The sequence below is a fragment of the Colias eurytheme genome, chromosome 19 (genome assembly GCF_061535395.1).
Source record: "Colias eurytheme isolate Ceu_HAF_F1 chromosome 19, ilColEury1 Martin Lab GWU primary, whole genome shotgun sequence".
NCBI lineage: Eukaryota > Metazoa > Arthropoda > Insecta > Lepidoptera > Pieridae > Colias > Colias eurytheme.
The window spans coordinates 10,860,074-10,883,384 of NC_142998.1; the positions used below are offsets into that span (position 1 = coordinate 10,860,074).

Below are 23,311 nucleotides of genomic sequence, written 5' to 3' on the forward strand. Positions count from 1 at the left end.
GACGTATGACACGAGTTCTCCGGGATGAAATCAGAATGAGCAACAGCTTTTTTTTTCCTTTTTTAAAAGGCGTGTTTAAAATATTTAAAAAAAATGCAATAAAATTCACCCATGCATAAATTGTAAATTTAATACTAAACAATAAACTATAGATATCTTAGTTCCAACATGTAATGTATGCTTCTAATTTGTGAATCAGCTATCAGTTATCAAGAGTTCTCTATATTTTCCGGTGCACGTATTTGAAACACATCACCACCACCTCTTCTCCGTATAGAAGTCCGAGCCCAACGTATAATCATGTTTAATGTACGCCCACCTCTTCGGTCTGGGAGCTCCCCACTGCGTGTCGTCGAACCTGAAGTCCAGGTACTCATACGGTAACCTTCCATTATAAGCTTGGTACAGAAAGTCCAGCACTGGGTGGCAATCGAGGATGGTGTAGTAGAGCAGCATGTCGTCGGATCGCAGCTTCATGCCGAAGGAGTGCATGGCGACGAGGCCGTCGTATCGCCAGCTGTAGCCCTCGAAGCAGCGGAACAGCGGCCCGCCGGAGTCCATGCCGAAGCGTGCCCACTGGTGCGACGTCAGACATATGAACCAACCCCATTCCGTCTGAAATATTCGTTAGATATAATATAATATTATTCAGATGCAATCCTATTTAAAACTGTTTCAAACCATGCATGCAATCACTGCAATTCCTACAAAAATGTCGGCATAAAGAAGTTATTAAAAAGCAGAGGAATAGCTATCACACATTAATAGCTAACAACACTATACATGGTACACTATATACTATACACAATACAAATAGAAATAAAATAGATTAAAATCCAACACTGAATACATAAATATATTTTAAAAGCAAATATTTCAAAATAGGTAATTCTGAAAGTTCTTACCTTTGGACATACGACGTAATCTCTTGTACGAACGAAATACTTATGGAAGGGCGTTGGCTTTCTCTTTGTGGCCCACATGAACTGGTAGCCTACAGCAAACACCATCTCGTCCCTGGGCGTCGGTGGATACGCCTCCCACCTTCATACCAAATGATTAAAAGTTATATCATGGCAAACTGATAGAAAATAATAATAAAGTGTTTGCGATCACAGACCGTTCACAAGTATAGGTATTCTTGTGCTTAAGTATCGAAGAAATTTTCATAAATTATTGTTCTATATTCTCTAAAGCTTACGTAGAATTTATAAGGAATGTTGTAGGTTGTCTGGTAGATTGCTGTCTATAATTACCCTGCTTATGATGATTGTTGATTATGATGATGATTGTTTCTACATTAATAGGTAGCACATTTGATACTAACGTATGTCCCGCCCCCCTGGGACAGATGGGTGCACTACTGGTCCACAGGTAGTAGCCGTAGACGTTGTAAGTGGACGCCATCACGGCCAGGTCGAACACTGCCGGCAGCGGGTGGGAGCGGTTCACCAGCTCCGGGCGACTGAACTGGAACAATTCTTATATATGTATAAAATTAAATTTGAAATGTTAAGTGATTAAATAATTGAAAACGAAAGTTACAATTTCCAGATGTCACAAACTACATACTTACTTGCGGATGGTAGTGAATGCGAGCTATGGAAGCGTAGAAGCTGCTGTTGCCAACATTCTGGCCGTGGTCGTACCACACGCCGAGGATGTTTTCCAGGGTCTTGAGGTGGCCGTGGCCGCTCAACACCAGCGCCACGGAGGAGGCAGACGTGAGGAAGTGGCGTGAGGTGATCACGGCGCACGCGCTCAGCGGCGTCAGGCGCTTGTACACCACGCAGCACCCGCAACCGAGGGTCGACGGTATATCCTGTACATAGTGTTGTTGATAGTTATCTAACACTTAACAATGGTCGCTCTTAAGATAAACGAAGTAGATAACTAACTATGAAGGAATACAAATACAACAATGTACTTATTTTAGATGACCTACTAAAAACCTTACACAATCCTTTTACATAATAAATTGGCAAGTTTATCAAAATTGTTAAAAATTTACGAACATATTGCATTAAGCTATGAAGAAAAGTATTAGAAAGTTTACATCGTATAAACGTACCTAACAAAAAAGTGCTAAAGTCATAGACTTTCATACGACAAAATCATGTATACATGTTTCAATAAAAATAATATTTTATATTATACTAGCGACCTGCCCCGGCTTCGCACGGGTGCAATGCTGATACTAAATACACTACAGAAAAATTGTTAACGTTGTATAGGTATAAAAATATAGCGGCCCGCTCCGGCCTCCGGCATCGCACGGGTATAAAATACATAGCCGGGCGGCCGCAAACGCTACGTCCTGCAATTTTTAAATCTGTAATATCTTCGAAAATATTCACTTAAATCATACGGTGTAAAGGGCCATATAGATCTATATTAAATGAACAATGTATCCATGGTATTTAATTGGTTAAGGATTAATGCTGTATTGGTTAAAATCGCTTCGAAAATTAGCCATTATTTGTCGTAAAAAGTAAATGACAAAAAAAAGTTATTGTGGGTTATCCATAAGAGATAGACATATACCATCGCGGACTTTTCTGTAGACCTTTTCAATGTGTATAATACTTAGTACATTATTTTGATAAAACTCGTAGGGTTCAGCCTGCGTTTGCAATGTAAGCGGAATAAATGTAATTTTTTACGACATCACATTAGAAACCTCAAAAATAACAGTACTTCTCCACTACTTAATGGATCTTATTATACATATAAACCTTCCTCTTGAATCACTCTATCTATTAAAAAAAACCGCATCAAAATCCGTTGCGTAGTTTCAAAGATTTAAGCGTACAAAGGGACATAGGGACATAGGGATATAGGGACAGGGAAAGCGACTTTGTTTTATACTATGTAGTGATTTATGAAAATAGCTGACATCGGGTACACAAGATCACCTTAGAAACCAGATTTGAAAGGGATTAAATCTAAAGTTACAGACCAGCGTCTTACATAACTTGAAAATTTTTTCGTCATCTGCCAGTATGGAGACAGCCTGTAGGGTCTGTTATGTTCCCTGTACTTGTAGGTGTGCGCGGTCCAGGGCGGCTCCTCCTCGCGAAAGTCCGGGGTCATGGTCCTCGAGTTGTCGAGCGTCTCTCCACATTCCAGCTGTGGGTTCGGGCGTTTGTATGTCTCCCAGAAGTAGTTGTGCTCTTTCTCGATGGGCGCTATCCAGCCGACGCATTTCAGACCGATTGATAGAACTATCGTCGTGGTGACTGTTAACCTGTGGAGAATTGTGGACTTGGATGTGTTATTAAATATACTATTTTTAATTGAAATTTTTAAAGAATAGAAAGAATTCGATCACGAGGCAGGATTCGCCTTATCGAAATTATGGTCGATTTTTTTCTATTCTTTAAAAATTTCTCATTTTTTAAACATTTGGATGCTATAAAACTAATTTAATACTTTATATACTCTTATTTATTTCATCCGACACCTATAAATATCCTTTCTTGAAAATAAGCCCTAGGTACCTATAATTTTTATTGGGTGGAATTTATTTTGAATTGAATGATAGCTTACTCAATAAACTGCAATAATTCTTTTTCCTGCAATATTTAACAAAAGCACACATACCTAATATTAACATGTTATAAAATAGTATTAAAATGTAATGCAGAAAATATCTTAAAATAAATTAAGAACTAGGTATAGGTACATTAATTTAAAACTAAAATTAATTATTGCTTTAACTAAATGTAACTGAATACGTACCACAGTAGAGTCATTCTCTGGTGTTGTACCTCGAGATGATACATTTTACTACTTTCATTGGGTTGCACTGTGTTGCCGACATCATTTCTTCAATTCACAATTTGCGATCAATATTCATTTAAGTTTATTTTTGAACCGCTTACATAGAAATAAAATAATATAATTATTATAGATGTAGAAAGAGAATTAATAAAAATTTAAATCTCCGAGCTGTGTGCTCGGCATATCGAAATATGCCAAGCACACGTGTCAGAAGTGAAACTTCTTTGACAAGATTCAGCGATTCCAAAATCGTCGCTTTCCTACGTGACGTGACGGTATTGCCATGACGTGACCTTAAAATTTGAATATCAACGCGCTTAAAGAAGGTCCACTCCAAAAATTTTTAGCGCAAACAGAATGACTTATTTGCAACCAATAACCAAAAATTTCGTAATCTGAAAATATATTCATTAAGAAGCGAATACGACATCGCTTGATCAATTCTCACTTTTATCCAAATTTAGGATAACATAATATGAGCTGGTATCACTATATTGTTTATGCTTACACAAAGTTTTCCCGGCAAGTGCCTAAGAATTTTGCTCTATTGAAACGTGAAAAATGAGAAACAAACAATTTGGCCTTCATCAATATGACGATAAGCATATCCACATATACCAAATATTATTCGAAAATATTTAAATTTTAATTTGATTTATAATACCTATTCATTCATCATAACTTATATCTCTACCAGCTTTGTTTCTGCCATAAATTGTCGCCTACGATACTGTTGCTACAGGACTGAGGACATAAAGTAGGACATTAATTTAATTCTATTGTTTACATCATTAACTTCCCATATTTCACTTCCTCATTTACGTTTCCCCACCGCCAGCGCGGTAACAAAGTTTTAATCCCACTCGTATTTGAGATAAGAAAATTTAATTTTTATAAGAAATTAGATTTTATAAGGGCCCCGTGATTTACTGAGACCGCGGCGTGTAACCGAATTATTCGCTTGTTCCAATTAATATTAATTTACGTAAAAAATGTTCGATCCCAACGTTTCATTATCCTCAGCTTCATAAATTAATTCCTCTGCCAACAGATTAATTAAAAAACTTAGCGAAGACTTAACAATTTGAAAATCGGTTAAAATAAAGCTAGGTATTTCGAGTTTCGTTTTCTCGTAGCCAATAATTGTATTCGTTATTCACTCTATAAATATAATTTTATGCCATTATTATATTTGGAAACATCAACGTCTCCAAACGTTACACAGATACGTTTATCATTTTCACATAAATTAGCGCACATAAAATTTTATTCAATAAAATTACAAGGTCAAAGGTCGAAAGTACACACATCGCTTTCAGATAATGTACAAAGGACGAGCCACAATCAAAGTGGTATCAAATAAAGAGCAATTTTAAAAGTTTTAACAATATTTCCCTGAGTTAAATCCCCGCGAGCGTGAAAATATATTGCAATAGATTTATAAATACTGGATATGAGGTTGTTTTAATCAACTAGGAGCTATTATAGACTGGGGTAGAAACAGACCTTTAAAAATAATGAAAAGATGAAAAAAATCGCAGTCGGATGAAACCCATTAGAAAAGGAGAGGAATATGATGAAAATAAAAGGAAAAATAAATTACGGTCAATCCGAGTTCGGGAAGTGGGAGGGGGGAACTTTTAAGAGAAAAAAATGGTTTCTCTCGATTTCCGACAAAACTACAAGTCCTACGGAAAAAAATTCAATGGCAAAGTTGTAGGTAATTAAAAGTTCTACAACTTTTGTATTTACAATTTTTTCACATAACCTCAAAATTTAGGTGAAAAATTCAAAAAACCAAGTTTTTGGTTTTTTATTTTTATCTACTTCAAAATTTATTGTTTTTCTACGAAATTTGGTGGAAACTTACTTTATTATGTCCCAAATACACTGTAATTTATTTGATTGAAAATATTTATTTTTTTCCCCTTATTTTGAATTAATACCAAAAAAACAACCTAATTTTCAATCGAAAAGTCACCCGTCAAAATATCAGCTTTTTTCAAAAAATGGGGGTGCCTTTTATTCATTGAAATCTCTACTTTCATATGGTGTAAAAAAAAATAAACACCACTATAGTAAATGTTCTCAGGAAATGCATACAAACAGTGTGATAATGAGCTTTTACTAAATCAGGCACACTTCTCGAACTCTATATCTTCTCTTGTATCGGCTTTTCGGTAATATTTCAAAAGAAAAATAATTATCTGTTCTAAGTTTAATATTTTACAGCATATTCAAAAGCAAAATGATGTCGATAAAAACATTTCAGGTAGTTCGAGAAGTGTGCCTGATTTAGTAAAAGCTAATTTTCACACTATTTGTATGCATTTCCTGAGAACATTTACTATGGTGGTGTTTATTTTTTTTACACCATATGAAAGAAGAGATTTCAATGAATAAAAGGCTCCCCAAGTTTTTGAAAAAAGCTGATATTTTGACGGGTGACTTTTCGATTGAAAATTTGGTTGTTTTTTTGGTATTAATTCAAAATAAGGCGAAAAAATAAATATTTTCAATCAAATAAATTACAGTGTATTTGGGACATAATAAAGTAAGTTTTCACCAAATTTCGTAGAAAAACAATAAATTTTGAAGAAGATAAAAATAAAAAACCAAAAACTTGGTTTTTTGAATTTTTCACCTAAATGTTGAGGTTATGTGAAAAATTGTTAATACAAAAGTTGTAGATCCTTTTATTACCTACAACTTTGCCATTGAACTTTTTTCCGTAGGACTTGTAGTTTTATCGGAAATCGAGAGAGACCATTTTTTTCTCTTAAAAGCTCCCCCCTCACACTTCCCGAACTCGGATTGACCGTAATTTATTTTTCCTTACATTTTTATCATATTCCCCTCCTTTTCTAATGGGTTTCATCCGACTGCGATTTTTTTTTGTTTCAAAAATTATCTACTCTAGTCTATTATGCACTATATTAAGCTTAGAATAATTATATTTTTCGATAATGTTTAAATCAATAATATTTTAAATAAAGTTTTATTGCTCCTAAAATGAAAAAAAAACATTGTTTTATTTTTCCAAAAGTAGAGCTAATAAATTTTTATATAGTGGGTACTTGTAATTTCATAGCTCCCAGCAGACGTTGTTCTTGTCTGTATCTTATCATTTAGGGGTATAAAAAAATTGATTTGATTGACACACCTACCCGTTATGCGCACAACATTTCATGAGAATCGGTCAAGCCGTTTCGGAGGAGTTTAACTACAAACACTGCGACACGAGAATTTTATATACATATAAGATAGTAATTCCAGAAAAAGCATATCAGTGAAGGAGCCAATATGATATCCATACGCGAGTAGAGCTCTCGCTGTAAAAAGTTAAATATGAATGACTTTCAGCTACCAATAACTAAAAATTGGGAAAATTTCACAAAATTGTTAAGCGTTAAAAGAGCCTTTTATTAATACAGCATTTTTCATTTCGCGGAATGGATATTGATAAAATTTTAAAATATTATGTGGAAAATACATTTTTTGTGTTAGCACGGAAAATTATTAATAAAATGGGTCATGTTGGAACAATAAAACAATGATTGTTGATTGAACAGAAATTTCTATTGCTTTAGGCACCAGTCCAAATTAAAATATCATATAACGCTATTAGTTCTTGAGGTAAACGTTCCCTATGTAGGTATATTTTATTTGAGTAATACAAATGCTACACTCTATTTTTTACTATTTAAACTGAACTAGATGAATATTTTACTAAATTATTGAGTAAGCAAAAAGACAACTAAATATTTTTCTCCATCTATTTTGTAAAGTAAAATAAAATTTAGGAAACGAAGTAATAAAGCCAGATTTATGATAACAATAGGACTAAAACAGCCATAAAGCAGCTTAACAAGGTATTGTAGTGATATAAGGGCATATAGACACCATTTTCTATGCCTAGTAATACTTGTTAGGTCGTAATAGTCGTTTTACGTGTACATTGAGTATCAGTGAAACATGACACCTCGTGTAGCAATCACCGGCTAATTACAGCAGCCATAACTCCGAAGACACACGCCGTACCGTGTTGCCGGGTGTTGCCGCGTGTCGCCGCGTGTTATCGAGATATGATCACACGCCAAGTAACGACCGACGATTAGCCTAATAGTCGCAGTGTTCGATCATTTGGCTAATGTCACTAGCGAGTCAGGTGCTTCCTTCTATGGCTGCCTCTTAAGACGCGTCTTAATTACACCCTCCACAAAGTTATTACTGAAATCTATTTCGGTGGCAGAATCTAACATTATTTTCAGGCGTCAAGAAATATAATGACGAAAGTAAATATTACCTATATACGATAACTGTTTTAAAAATGTGTATGATTATTTAATATTTACTATTGAGAACCGTAGATCGAACCTGTAAAGGATTAAAAAAGTCTTTGATAAATTATAACTTAAGGTTGTAATAATAAAACTGAAAGAGAAGCAAATACGTTTTAAACAAACGTAGCTTTATCAAAAGTAGCAGGCGTTTCAAGTTATTTTCAAGTTCCAACGCAACATCTTTATCACGTTGTTTACTTTACTGAAAGATATTTTTACACGTAAAAATGAAAAGTTCGTCCCTAATATATGTACGTTGAACATTACTAAGACGTGGAAGCGAGCCAGGTAAGTAACGTGACGTATCGTGTGTCCCGCCGTGCGACACGGGAATCTTTTTAGCGCAAATCCCCGCCTTAGAAGTTCCGAAACTACTTCCATGATACAACGCCATTAATATTATAAATGTTCCTACTTTATGCCTTTTGTCATTGCAGATATATCTGTACTGGTGCGAAAGTAAGCAAACTTGCTTTACCCTGGTTTTGCCTGCAATATTTTTGGATTTTCGATTTAAAAATAAAAATCCGTCTATTTTACTCTGTTATGTCGAGATGTACCCAAGACTGTGTTATAAGAAAGGTACTTGTTCGTAGACGTCAGAAGAATTTGAAAATAACATAATATAAGCATTAATATAAGTTATAACTTAGTTATTCAAAACTCAACAAACTTATTTGATTAATAAAAAAATATTAACCTAAAAATCAAAATTAAAATTATCGACGCTTTTCATCATGATTCAAACATAATGTCTATAAATGAATCGAGAACGGAAGCCAATCGTGGAGTTTAGTTATAAAATGGAGATAAAAAGCACTTATCGACAGCCTGGGATCTAATTACGCGAAATCGGAGAAATGTCGAGCAGCGAGCTACAGCTACGTGGCTCGCTCGCTCCTCGACACGTCGACACTACGTGGATTTCACCTTAGTACAATTGCAATCGCCATCAAAATAAAGCATTCATTTATTTATTTAAATATCTCTCTAAATATTTATTCTTGTCACAAAATCTACTGATCGGATTGGCTGATGTTTTAGGCAAATTAATCCACTATTCTACGTTGTATTCTGCTACCAACATTTTAAAAAAAAGTAGACGTGAACAGAAAGGTCAGAAGTGAACATTTTAAAGTTTATGCGATTGTATATTATTATTGAATATTTATACCAGAGTTATTTTCCATCAATCAGCAGATAAAACCGAATCATCATGTAATTATATCATTAAAGGCGAAGTAAGTAAGTAAATTTGGGATGTAGTTCGAGTACCTACCTAATCCACATTTAATTCTAACATTTATACCGAACTTCTAAACACATGATACACAATGCTTCCAATGCTTTACTAGTTATTCCGCTATTCAGGGCGGAGATTATGTGTTAACCCATTGACCACCGTAAGCCCCGATCGGGGCGCGACACAATAGATTTTCTATTGTGTCTGTGATTCCGAGGACTGATGGATTAATAACCCCACTTTGTTGTACATTACATGATAGAGTATATCTCAGTTTTTAAAATATACTATCTCTTCTGTAACATATTTTCGGATTACATCGTCCTGTATACACAATATTATACATTTTCAAGCATTCTTATAGTAATGTGAGTAATACAATAACATTGTTGATACAAGGCAATGCGAAGAAAAGATCGCAAAGGTCAAAGGAACAACATGATCGCAAACAAAGCCGGGTGTATGGAGTCACGTAATGGGGATGAAGCGGTCAATATCTAATGGAAAATGAAACCAGCGTCGAGAAGTGGGTACCTCTGCCCACACCTTGCACACACTAACGTTATATTGGCGAAATATAAGGCCTTACTTCTCGTTTATTTAAAAGTTATCGACAGGTGCGTCTGCAATTGTTTGAGTATGTTCTACTAATTGCTTTGCAAAGGCTATTAGGTAATGAAATTGTCCATTATTCCTGGCATATTATGTCGTGGTGGTTTGTTCAGAAAATGTTACGTTCAACTCAGTATTTTCTTTGAATTAATATCAAATCAATACCAAACCACCATCTATTCTTTATAAATTTATATCAATACCAAACCAATTCATATAGAACAAAGAAAAAATATTGCGAAAATTTGCGAAGAAAATAAACTAAAGAAACACGCGATTCTATCACAAAGTTTAAAACTTTAATTTGAAAGTCATATATTTACAAGAAAACACGTCTCTAATCAGCTTATAAAAGTCTACATCAATTTGTTAACTACTTTCCTTAATTCCTCGAACACAGGTTGCCTCAGGTTGAATCAGCTCAAACTCACGAGTTTCTAGAATATTTCAAACAATACAACAAGTTTAAAGTCTTTATATTATACGTGTATGATGTTAGAGGAATTCTCTCCATTCAAAGTTCCTCAAAGTTGTTTCCTCGGCCGATCTCTCCTATGCTACAACGTAATTCCTAATTGAACGTCCATTACATTAAATTGTAATTCATTTGAATGAAGACAACAGAGTTTCTGATGCAAATTCGATATCGCAGTTAATGTTAACAGCTAATATTGATGCAACTAATTGAGTGAAATAGAGGCACTGTCTATTGTAACATTATCCCTTTAGGGCTATAAATGGATGTGCACTGTCATGTAACTAGCGGTAATAATTATTTAGTTAATATTGAATGATGATTTAATTCTACTGAAGCATTCATTTTCCTCAATGTACTAATATGATGAAAAATATTATAAAAACATAGATTAAAAGTATACGTCATGGCTGTGTGATTATTGATTGTCGTATTAAAAACTAGCTAGTAGAGATCGCGGCTTGGCTCGCTTGCAAAAGAAAAAAAAAGCATTACGTAATATTATTATATTCTTGAGCCATAGATTAACTTACAATTTAGGATTTCATACATCGATTTGCATATTATAATTAATAATGTCTATTCGAATCAGCAGAACAATATTGTGATTCAATTTTTGCTAAACGTAAAATACTAACGTCTTAGGTCTTAAAGTTTTTGAGAGTTGTTTTTAAACAGACGCCACGGTCGTTCGGTACGGCACAGTATCGGTCAGTAATTTCACTGATTTCCGAACAGGGTTTATTTCAATATCGAACAGACTTTTCTGCGAATTAATAAGTATTCGCCAGTTACTGAATACATTATATTTGTGATGTGCAAAAAAGAATTCACTTTTATATTAATCAATGTTTCATATTATTTGAATTGAAAAGCTTCAAACACATTTAATATTATATTCCAGGTAAACTCAAAATTATTGAAATATTCTCAGAGAAATAAGATAACAAAACGTACCTAGTTACTCGCAAATTGTTAAGTATTACATACATATTAATAGTAAATAAAAATATTAATATAAAGTTAAAGGTATCACTTACTTTACTTTAATATCTAAATTTGAAAGTAATGTTTGATATTTTTAACTTTGCAACTCGCTAAGTAAAAGTAGTCTCCTAGTATATTGTGACCTCTGCGAAGGCGCTCAGTCCATTTCACAGGTTCGCTTTCACGTGAGATGCGCTCTTGCAAGCTGATCCCACATCCTTTCACAACCAGAAACTGACATCGGTGACCTTTGCTTGTTTTCTTGTTTTATTTTACAATTTAAAAGTTGCTTGATATTTTTTATTTTGTGTTTATATATTGATTATTGATTATGTTTCAATTTTTCGAGTTTAATAGGCATGACGAAAGATTTTGAAATCCTCTTCCATAATGTGTGTATACGTTTACTATACAAGAAAAACCCTATATTTCGGTAATATACTTAAATTTAACGAAGATAAAAGCCATTTTTCAAAAAATATTTATTAACTGTGCCAAAACAGCTCGCAGGTGTCATGGCGTAGGCGTGACGTCAAACTTTGGTAAATACGTAATTATTTGTACGCATTGCGAAGATAATTAAAAAAGTCTGTATTTAATATGTGTTATAGAAACTAATTTAAAAGTTTATGAGTGGTGTGCAGTATTGCAGTATGAATCCACATAAAAATAATGCTAAAAAATGTGTTAGTAATTATTTCAAGCGAGAAATAATAAGAAATGATTGTATAAAGTTGGTGCGGAGAACCCCGAACCACGTATTCGTGAATTCGCAATTGTATTTCTGTTCTGAGTCGATAAAGCATACGTGAAACAATAGAAAATAAATAAAAATGCGTATTCTCAACATATTCATAACAACAAAACACATCTGACGCGAGTTGTTTACTTAAGCGTGACGTCACGCGTGTTTTAGTCAAAATGGCTAACTACAGAATTTCAATGTTTTATTTTATTAAAATAATTCATCCGGATACCGCGCAGAATAAATCGTAGAATTTAAGATAATTATCTGCATAGAGTTTGTACAATGATATAAAAATAAACCTATTAGGTATCACAAATTCATGTGATCCTCACGTTTACCTTTTCAATTAATTCTTTACAAAACAATTATGATTTCAATATTAGTCATACGTGATACATCATTTATCAGCCACTCTAATCTTACTTTAAATAAAACAACATTATTTTATTTTTATTATTTTTTTTTTTTGATGTATGACTTATAAAAAATTATCTTAATCTCATCTAAAAATAGTTCAAGATATCATCAATCACAAAATGAGCATATATGACACATACAAAAATATACGTATTTTTTAAATTAAAATCTTAATACTATTATAAAGGCGAAAGTTTGTATGGATGTATGGATGTATGGATGTATGGATGTATGGATGTATGGATGTATGGATGTATGGATGTATGGATGTTTGTTACTCTTTCACGTAAAAACTACTGAACCGATTACAATGAAATTTAGCACACATAGGTATAGAGGGTAACTTGGATTAACACATAGGATAGGTTTTATCCCGGAAATCCCACGGAAACGGGAACTATGCGGGTTTTCCTTTGAAAACGCGGGCGAAGCCGCGGGCGGAAATCTAGTATAATATACTAAGTAACGTCTAGAGATTGTCCGATATTTTTTATGAATTAAGGGATAATTTTTATCTAAAAAATTTTCATCAGTAAGTAAGTAATTTTCTTCAGACCAAATCGAATTAAATTTCTACTTTCCTAATAGCGATTGAGTTAGGTTTAGCGGTGCATTTACATCAAAGGAACGAATGCTCATTCTAACCCCACTATGTCAAAATATTTAAGTGTAAATTACAGGCGGCGTAGAGCATTCTTTCGTTGTTCTTAGTGCGCGGCGTTCGAAAAGATTCTATGCAATGTTTTTATATTGAACACGAGTTTTCGTTTACACTAAAAGATCACAAAAGATTATGCTCTTGCTCTACCTCTAGCTCTATGTTCGTTTGATGTAAATGCACCGTCTCAGGAAAGCTTTCACATAGATAGTTGTAAAATCATTATAATAATAATATAGTAATATCTGAAATTTTGTCATATTATACCAGAAAATGAACTGTCTAACTTGAAATGTTTATATCTCGTATTATTTTTGAATATAAAATCACAATATGAGCTATATTATAATTTCAATAAGAGCTCTACATACATTATATTAAAGTATGTGGAACTTGGAAGCTGTTTTTAAAGCTCTGATACCGGTAACCTTTGTAGCGAACAGTCGGCAAGTACGTGATTTGGTTTACAGGAATCGCGCAATATCTGAATAAAAAATAATATTATTTTTCGTCATTGAAACATGTAGTGATAATAAAATCATTAATCATATACCTAGTATTAATCCCTATTTTGTATACTAGTCATTCTTTTTATATATGTATAAAATCAAAATATATAACAATGAATAATTATGAAATAGAGATACTACGTAGAGATACATAACTTGGATCAGTTCGTAGAATGTCCCCTATCAGTAAATGAACGCATGATATTATTCTTTGTTATGGTTATTCTTGCTTTTATGCTCTCTTTTTCCTTAAAGATTACTGATTTAACTAAATCTATAAAACGATAACAAATATAATCCCTGTGCAAAGTCACACATAACCGATATCTTGAACATCTGTTTTTAATTTAAAGTTTCCTTATTTATTCCGAGCCACGAGGATATTATTTCGGTAACAGAGATCCATTAAACAGATTAACATTGAAATACAGAGAATAAAATAATATGGATTTAAATGAAATATATTATATTGCACGTAATTGCTGCTAAATTCGAAATTAAAATCAAAAAAATGTTGTGTGGTTTTATGAAACCACGGTAAAAGTGAAACTGTTCGAACGGTTCCGAACACTGCTTTGTGTAGCGCATGTCGCGTGACGGTCGGCTGCCGAGTAGGTATACCTACTCGGCAGCCGCGATACACGCGACATGCGCTACACAGACCAAAAAGTTTGAGACGATGTAATAAAAGTTTCACTTTAACAATAAGGAGTACACTTTATTCATTGTTTTAAATGTATTCTACAGGAACTGCGTTCGTACTCATTATTACTGTTTCCACAAAATATATAATGATGAATACTCGATCAATTCCTAATAAAAGCCGTTGAACTCATTTTATGTCTGAGTTATTCCAATGCAGGCGTTATAAATATAGCATAAAAAGAATGGAGAGGCAGTAAGAATTGTAAGAGCAAGTTGGTTCAATCCGCGACTCAGTTTATAACATTCGGCGGCGATCTCGCCCGCAATAAAGTTTCGATATCAAAAATCGAGTGTCGATCGCGGCTTTCGACAAAATGCCCTCATAAAGCCACGCTCGAGTTTATGACGCCTTGCAGTCTCCCGCCGCGCCGCGCCGTCCCGCACTCCCGCGGGAGCGCAGCCGGCGCGCGCCATGACTGGCCCCGCTTCACGCCCCGCACTGCACGTACAGTACCTACGGCTACGAGCCTCCACACTCCACACTTTATTTTATTCAACTGCGGCTGAAACGATACAAATAAACTTGGCAAAATTGCAGATTTGTAAAACTACAAACCGGGAATCTCTTTGAGTGATTTAGGTGCGAATAATTTAACTTTGCGGGGCCTTTGTTATTTATTTAGCGAACTAAATAATTTATATCAGTACGCCTCGTGTAGAATTGTGCGAAAATGTACGGTAAACTTTTCATAAATTAATAATGTTGTCAAAGACAATATAATTAGTTCGAGCGCGTCCCTTGTGGTGGAATACATTATTTTGTGCCTGTTTGTAAAACCACCTCTTGTGTGCGCTACTTTGTCTATTTATACGGTGATTAATGATAATTAAACTTTAATTAAAACTCTAAAGGCGTCAAGTCTAAAGGAACACGTTACACGTGATCATTTATAGTCTTCCTGAATTCTATTTCATGTTTCTATTTAAGACTTAACACCAAGTAAATGGTTGATTGCAAGTAGCTTGTGGATGTGTGGATACAGCTCTGTGCTAACTAAAACAATATAAAAGAATTGATGATTTTGTGATTAATAATTTAATGTACCTATCTACATCAAAAAACCTCTCTGCTAGAGATAAATTTTCCGGGAAAATTTTCATGAATTCGAGGTAAAGACATATTGGATGTGTGTGATGTAGCTTCGTCTTGCTGCAACCATGTTCTCTGGTTAAGATAGCCAGGAAATTTTTGCAGTGCAGGCACTAAAAACTCGTCTACCTTCGCTCTGAATTTACTGTAACTGCACGCCCCCTTTCGTCTTCGAAAAAGTAAGGGCCAATAATTCCTCGCTAATTTCTATTCTCGATAATTTCTTGTGGGGGTATCTTAAATCTAAAGAGTATGCCAACAAACCTACTTCTCTAGAGCATTTAAAAGAAAATATCCGGCACGAAATGGCAGCTATCACTGTGTCTACCTGCCGAGCTGTCATAAATACTGTAATTTTAGTGTTCGATTAAATGAGTGCCGTGAACGCAATGGACTGCATTTGGACGATATTATTTTTAAGAAATAAATTCCCATATTATGCACTTTAATAATTAATAAACATTTTCAATACACCTCTTAATTTTTTTTTTTTATTCATCCACAAATTTTTATTTAAATATAAGCTTTCTTTTGAGACACCCTGTATAATATCAACTATGAACCATGTAGTGTAATAACATAACTGTCTACCTTACAAATTACATGGAACTTCGCTATTGATCTATAAAAATTTTAGTACTACAGACACGGGACACCATTGCCCAAAACTATTGATATTAATTTAAAGACCAAAATGTAAAATATAAAGCTAAGAATGCATCCATTCAGCCACCCTTTTCCTAACTATTGACGTGTTCGTGAAGTGAAGGCAAGAGGCAGTCCCCCCCTGAAAGCCTGCACGACGTTGGCAGTGGGGCTGAGCGGCGGGCGGGGCGGGTTGTGCGGGGCGGGGCGCACCGAGCAGTGACGCAGCACGGCCACCAGCCCGGCCAGCGACTGGACTGTGCCCAACCGCTCTCCTGTTTGGGAATACAGTGGGACATTACTCTATTGTTGTGATTATCTATAATATAATTGGATAACCCGACGTTTCGAATACTTTGCAGCAAGTATGGTCTCGGAGAGACTAAAAGTATACATATTGAATATAAAATAAAACATTAACAAATAGTGACTTCTTGCAATATAATTTGCAAGTATTCTTTTTTAAATTATAAACCTTTAAATTGAATTAAAACGCGACTTTACGAGATCCGAGCTTAGTGACGTTTATCTGCCATGACTAAGTACACTGGGGTAGATACTCGAACTCTATAATATCTTCTCTTGTATCGGCTTTTCGGTAATATTTCAAAAGAAAAAAAATTATCTGTTCTAAGTATAATATTTTACAGCATATTCAAAAGCAAAATGATGTCGATAAAAACATTTCAGGTAGTTTGAGAAGTGTGCCTGATTTAGTAAAAGCTCATTTTCGCACTGTTTGTATGCATTTCCTGAGAACATTTACTATGGTAATGTTTATTTTTTTTGCACCATATGAAAGTAGAGATTTCAATGAATAAAAGGCTCCCCAAGTTTTTGAAAAAAGCTGATATTTTGACGGGTGACTTTTCGATTGAAAATTAGGTTGTTTTTTTGGTATTAATTCAAAGGTATTAATTAATAATTAATATTCAAAGGTTTTTCGCCTTAATTTGGTATTAAAATTAAGGCGAAAAAATTAATATTTTCAATCAAATAAATTACAGTGTATTTGGGACATAATAAAGTAAGTTTCCACCAAATTTCGTAGAAAAAAAATAAATTTTGAAGGAGATAAAAATAAAAAACCAAAAACTTGGTTTTTTGCATTTTTCACCTAAATTTTGTGAAAAAATTGGAAATACAAAAGTTGTAGATCTTTTTATTACCTACAACTTTGCCATTAAACTTTTTCCGTAGGACTTGTAGTGTGGTCGGAAATCGAGAGAAACCATTTTTTTCTCTTAAAAGCTCCCCCCTCCCACTTCCCGAACTCGGATTGACCGTAATTTATTTTTCCTTTTATTTCCATCATATTCCCCTCCTTTTCTAATGGGTTTCATCCGACTGCGATTTTTTTTTGTTTCAAAAATTATCTACTCTAGTCTAACGCTCTACATTACATATTACAGACACATTGAATTTATAATCAAAGTATTTTTAAACTTACCGATACACGTACGAGGTCCAGATCCAAATGGATTAAAAACATCCTTATCCACAGCCCCGAAATCACTCGATAAAAACCGTTCAGGAACAAATTCATCTGGATTTTCAAAATGCTGAGGATCATTATGAAACGCCTGCAAGGGAATCACAATAAGGACACCTTTGTCTATTGTTAAATTAATGTCAGGGAATGCATACTTCTTAGCGCATTCCCTCGTCACGTAACCGATAGGTGTCAACATTCTCATCCCCTCTTTAAAGACACATTCTAAATAAGTCATTTTCTGTATTGCTTCATAAGTTATTTCATTGCCATGTTGTGCGAGCACAGTATCTATTTCCGAGTGCGCTTTAGCCTGTACGTGTGGATGATGAGCGAGTTGGTGTAACGTGAAACTTGTTGCTACCGACGAAGTCTCGAAGCCGGCTGCAAAGAATATAAAAACTTGAGCAGCCAACAGCGCGTCGTCCATCTCCAGAGATATCTTAAGTGGTGTTCCGTCTTCATTTTTATGTTCCATTGACTCGCTAGTGATGACACTTCTTTTGCACTCCATAAGAATATCTATAAAATCATTTCTTCCGCTCGGTCGACCGCCACGATCCTCTTGTATGTCCCTTACGAGTTTTATGAGCTCTCGCTCGACTTGATGAATATACTTTAGGTGTTTGAAATACGATGGAAATGTATCTTTGAGAAAAAATAACAAAGCTTCCCTTAGACCATATTTGAATATTCTTTTGCCCAGACTTCGAAAAGCGGAGTCGTCATCGTTGAGTGAATCAGCATCGATACCGAAACCGCAGCTGCCAATGAAGTCGGTCGCGTATCGAGCCATAAGCTCGTGCGCATCGGTGACACCACCATCGGCGGCCACTTCGGACACTCGGTCTTTCAAACGTTCAGCTTTTTCAGCTATCAAAGGAAACATAGCTCGTAGTTTAGCCCCCGTGAAGGCGTGAGTCATGCGCTGCCGCAGCAAGCGCCACAGGTCGCCGTCAGCGAAGAACAAGTTCCGTAACATCGGCTCCAATAGCGGCTTGTGAGGGTTCAGGCCTCGCAGGTAAAACGAACTAAAGTCGGTGATCAGAATTCTCTTCAGGATGCTGGGATCTCTAACGAGGAGAACCGGCTGCGAAGAGCGAAATAGTCCGACCACTTTTTCATTTGGGTAATTTTTATATATTGCTTCAGAGAACTGTGAAACGCTTTTTTTCATTAAATAAATATCACGACAGCTGCCGAAGAATGGATACGGTTGAACGAATGGCACTTTTCTTATTTGCCAATAGTTGAAATTTCTAATGCTATAAAAATACGCGAGATACAATAATACCAATACAAACGAAATAACAAGCATTTTATATGTAAATTTTTATGAACGTCGATTCACAACCACGAAAACTTCGTAAATGAAAATAATTTTAAATTATTTAATATTACGCATACTGTTTAAAAAGTCAGGTTTATATGTATATTTTAAATCTAGGTAAGTACTTAAAACAATTCAAGAGTCAAAACACGTTTAAATTATTGTTTTTTAAATAAAATAAAACAACAAGAAGTAAATAATATTCTGTAAGGCCGTATTTCATAAAGATTAATACATAATAGCCATTGCAAAATATCTCTCTAGTAGGTTTTGTACTTATAAAAGCAAACCTTCCTTTCTCACCCTTCCGTACTTTTATGAGAAGTTATATATAAATTATTATGCATATTTATAATGTAAGTTATTAATCGTATAAATAAATGTAAATAATAACTTCCGTGTTCAGTTACTTACTATTCGCAAGCATATAAATTTCAAGGTTTAATAAATTCCTCGTCTCTTAAAATTTGTATTTTTAGTATTACAAGTTATAATTGAATGTCAAGTGAACATAATATTGTAATTAAAAATAAACAGTTGAACCTCCTTCTTTTTTTAAATTGGTTTTCTAATAATTTTACAACGTTGTCCTTTCATTTTATGTTTAATAAGTTAAATTATAGAAATTATGACTATTTTATAAAGACTTGATGCTTATTGGATTTTTATTTCTGTGGTGGTAACTGGTAGTGATGCCATTTTGTGTGGATTTTGAATCGGACGAAAAAATAGGGGACGCTTTGTGAGCGGCTTGGCAAACAAACACTCTTTGTGTAAAATAATAATTATACAAAAGAAGTTCTAGGTACTTAATTATTTTAAACGTTATTTCCTGTCTGCAATTTAACTGTAAATTTTATCGATAATTTAGGAATAAGATCGATGGTTTGATAAGGAACATGTTGGTTGTAAATCTACGATTTGAGTTGTTCTTAACTTAGATTTAAAAAATGTGATATTAACAGATTGGTTTTTAAATTATTTTTCTTAAAATACAAGTAAAATGGTGATATATATACACGGTCAAGTAACTGTGTGGTTATTATAACATTGGCTTGCTATGTAATCAATTTAGTTCTTTAATACTGAATTATTATTTGAATATCAGACAAATTCTGGTAAAGTTCTTAACGCAAAAACGTTGGCTATGGGCTAATCAACTCAAACTCAAACGTTTATTTATTCAATCAGACTTCTTCTAGAAGCATTTTTGAATCGTCATAAGATAGATATTTTTGTAGTGAAACTTCTTTATCGGGGTTGGAAAAAAATTTTGTGTAACATTTTTTCGTTACGCGCAATCTTTTTCTTGTCCCTACCACGCGTATTTCTGTAAAGTTGCATTTAGTAAATTATTTTTTGAAAAATAAGGTCATAAAGAAGTTTCACTTCTTACGTGTGTACACCAGTACACGCACACATTTTTTAACATTTACCACCTAAAACCATTATCTATGGTAAAGAACCGACAAGAAACTCCATAGCTGCTCTTTTAAAATCATGTCAATATTTGTTAAGTATTGCTACTCTCGCAGGATTGACTCCATTTTATAATAAAACCTTCTTAAACATGTAGGGGAAGCGTTCATCGTTCTTAGTATAAATGAAACTAAAAATCCATTAAAATAATACGTGGATATTATACAGCAAGAATAGAAGAAAGCAACAATTAAATTAACTAAAAATGTAGAGAATGCGGTTATGCGCGTGTGTGTGTATCCCATGCACACACACATCTACAGCCGGTAATAGCTGAGCCGCTTTTAGCGAGCTTATTCGAGCGCGTTATTTTCAGACCAGGGTAGACTATGCTTCGCGCCTGGTTTTGTTTCTATATATTATGTACACTGTATTTTCCAGTAATATCAATAAACTTAAGTTCAAAATGGATTTTTTAATTTCTTTTATATTATCGGGTAAATATGAACTTATTATTTTGTCATCATTCTGATAGATAATAAATTTGTAGTAGGTACTAAGCCAGAACTAAATATGTTATCATTAAAATTACATATAGGTAATATAATATTCTCTTTTGGATTCGCATCAATTCTTCTAATAAGTAGAGTTTTAAAGAAACTCCTATAAAATCTTATATCTTATATATAAAAATGAATCGCAAAATGTGTTGGTAAGCGCATAACTCGAGAACGGCTGAACCGATTTCGATCATTCTTTTTTTATTATATTCCTTGAAGTACGAGGATGGTTTTTATGTAGAGAAAACGTAAATATTATGTACCACGGGCGAAGCCGGGGCGGACCGCTAGTAATATATAAAAATGAATCGCAAAATGTGTTGGTAAGCGCATAACTCGAGAACGGCTGAACCGATTTCGATAATTCTTTTTTTATTATATTCCTTGAAGTACGAGGATGGTTCTTATGTAGAGAAGACGTAAATATGTACCACGGGCGAAGCCGGGGCGGACCGCTAGTTTTTTATAATAAAGACAAAATTGTAAAGCATTCCTTAGAATTAGAGTATGTGTGTAACAATGAAAGATTAACGACATAAACAAGCAATTAATTGGGGTCCACTTTGTTGCAAGACTAGTGTGCAATGTATATGTAATATGTATTATGTGTTGTGATCGGCCCGATATAGTACCGCGCGTGCCTCGCCCGTGCCAGCCCTCCCACTCTCAAATCAAACGCAACACTTCGTCATTCAATCATTTATTTACATCATATAAATAACTGTACAATATTTACATCGAGTTCGGTTTTTCACATCGTTCCTAACGTGCAATGACCCTAGATCTAAGTTTGGCTCGCGTCAGTTCCCTGGGTAGCCAAAGAGTCGGAAGACTGACTGTCACGTAACAACCATTCGCAGCAAACAAATTGCTGTTAACACGATGCCGCTGCTGTGAACGGCCGCAGCGCTGACCCTGGCGTCCGCTTGGTCTCTCTGCATCTCCATTTCACCGTCTGAAATATTAAGGAAATAAATAAGGAAAATGTTTTAAGTATTAGATTTTACTGAGAAACTGATAAAATCAAAATATTAGCTTATCACACACCGGCGTATCGCACCCGGATAATACATGCACGTTTGGATGACTAATTCATATAACTATTTATATTTCGTGATAATACGTTGGCAAAATTACACATTTATTATAATTTTATCAAAAAATGCTTAGTCAAACATTTATTTTTAGAAGACGGACTTGTTTTTGACTTGACTATCCAACACAAACATTTTTGCGTTCAACAAAACAAATAAACAGCTTTAATAATATAATCCGTATTACTTTTACCAATAACTATTTAGCTAACTATTTGTGCTATAACTTTAATAATAAACATTCGAAAGCACTGGCATCGTTTATAATTCTTTCAAGTTACAAAATATTGAAATATTTTACCGCGTTGAATCACATGAGAATTCCCTTCGACCACGCTATCGAAGCCGTTGTTAACATTTAGTACTAGCATATACGCAAGCAGTAAATGCTCACCGATAATATCATACTCCTGGTCGTCAGCGCCGTCCCGGTAGAGGTGCACGAAGAGGTCGGCGCTGGCCCCCCCTCCCCCCCCCACCGCCGCGCACGAGTAGCGGCCCGCGTCGCCCGCCGCCAGCTGCGCCAGCGTCAGCCGCGACACCGCGCGCCCCGCCCACCGCTCCGTGTCCAGCGAGATGCCGCCGCGTGTGCTCTGTTGTGGACTCATTGTTTTTAGACATCTATAGGTTCTTAATGTATAAACGGTATTTTATTATTTGATACTTTTGGATAATCACGTTTAATTTCAAATAAGTATGTAGCTAGCAGAAAGAGTCTCTAGCTTCAGTCATTAATAATAACATATGTAGTACCTGTGGATCGAGCGTCTCCCCCTTGTGCGTCCAGCGCAGGCGCAGCGGCGGCAGCGCGGCCAGCGCGGCGGGCGGCAGCCGCGCGCCGGGCGCCGCCACGTAGCGCGCCTCGCACGCCAGCCGCGCCGCGCCGCCCAGCGCCGCGCGCGTCACGCTGCTGCCCAGCGGCGACACCGACACCTCGGGTAGCGCTGTGTCTGAACCGTTTACGACTATATTGATACCATTAACTATGAAAAGACACGTATGTGAAGGTATTTTCATATATACCAATACAAACTTGATTACGTAGACCATCTGGCTTCCGGGTGGAATTTATCACATAAAGTTATATTAATTATATTAATCAATATTGGGTATAATTTGAATATCAGCGTTTATGATCGACACGATAAGGTGCTTATTAGTACTTTCCTTATCACTCATTACGATTCATTCGGCATCACGC

The 23,311-nt window shown here is 35.0% G+C and overlaps 3 protein-coding genes across 3 annotated transcripts in view; all 3 read right to left on the reverse strand.

Moving 5' to 3' along the window:
* Positions 1–252: 252 nt before the first annotated feature.
* LOC149900392 (uncharacterized) lies at positions 253–3,755 on the reverse strand. Its single transcript, XM_090113421.1, has 6 exons — positions 3,742–3,755; positions 2,971–3,247; positions 1,577–1,822; positions 1,328–1,470; positions 906–1,044; positions 253–615 (listed from the first exon to the last, which is right to left on the reverse strand). The coding sequence occupies exons 1-6, from the start codon at positions 3,753–3,755 to the stop codon at positions 253–255; spliced, it is 1,182 nt and encodes a 393-aa protein (XP_089969547.1).
* A 12,559-nt stretch (positions 3,756–16,314) lies between these two features.
* Positions 16,315–19,025, reverse strand: LOC149900393 (cytochrome P450 6B2-like). The gene is made up of 2 exons (XM_090113422.1): positions 17,666–19,025; positions 16,315–16,490 (listed from the first exon to the last, which is right to left on the reverse strand). Exons 1-2 carry the CDS (start codon positions 19,023–19,025, stop codon positions 16,315–16,317), a joined length of 1,536 nt encoding a protein of 511 aa, XP_089969548.1.
* A 2,683-nt stretch (positions 19,026–21,708) lies between these two features.
* LOC149900394 (uncharacterized) overlaps positions 21,709–23,311 on the reverse strand; it is a 29,972-nt gene continuing 28,369 nt past the window's right edge. Inside the window, exons 5-7 of the mRNA XM_090113084.1 lie at positions 22,864–23,060; positions 22,505–22,703; positions 21,709–21,971 (exon numbers count right to left, since the gene is read on the reverse strand). Of these exons, the coding sequence (XP_089969210.1) occupies positions 21,856–21,971; positions 22,505–22,703; positions 22,864–23,060 (512 nt within the window). The 3' untranslated portion in view covers positions 21,709–21,855. The remainder of the gene's footprint in view (positions 21,972–22,504; positions 22,704–22,863; positions 23,061–23,311) is intronic.

Bases quoted from the DNA above. Each gene is read 5' to 3' on its own strand.
- LOC149900392 (XM_090113421.1), bottom strand. The intron at 1,823-2,970 runs GTAAGACGCTGG...CACTATGTACAG, and splicing joins CGAAAAAATTTTCAAGTTAT to GATATACCGTCGACCCTCGG. The intron at 616-905 runs GTAAGAACTTTC...CGAATATTTCAG, and splicing joins ATTACGTCGTATGTCCAAAG to ACGGAATGGGGTTGGTTCAT.
- LOC149900393 (XM_090113422.1), bottom strand. From the start codon at position 19,025: ATGCTTGTTATTTCGTTTGTATTGGTATTATTGTATCTCGCGTATTTT. The intron at 16,491-17,665 runs GTAAGTTTAAAA...ATTCCCAAACAG, and splicing joins TGGACCTCGTACGTGTATCG to GAGAGCGGTTGGGCACAGTC.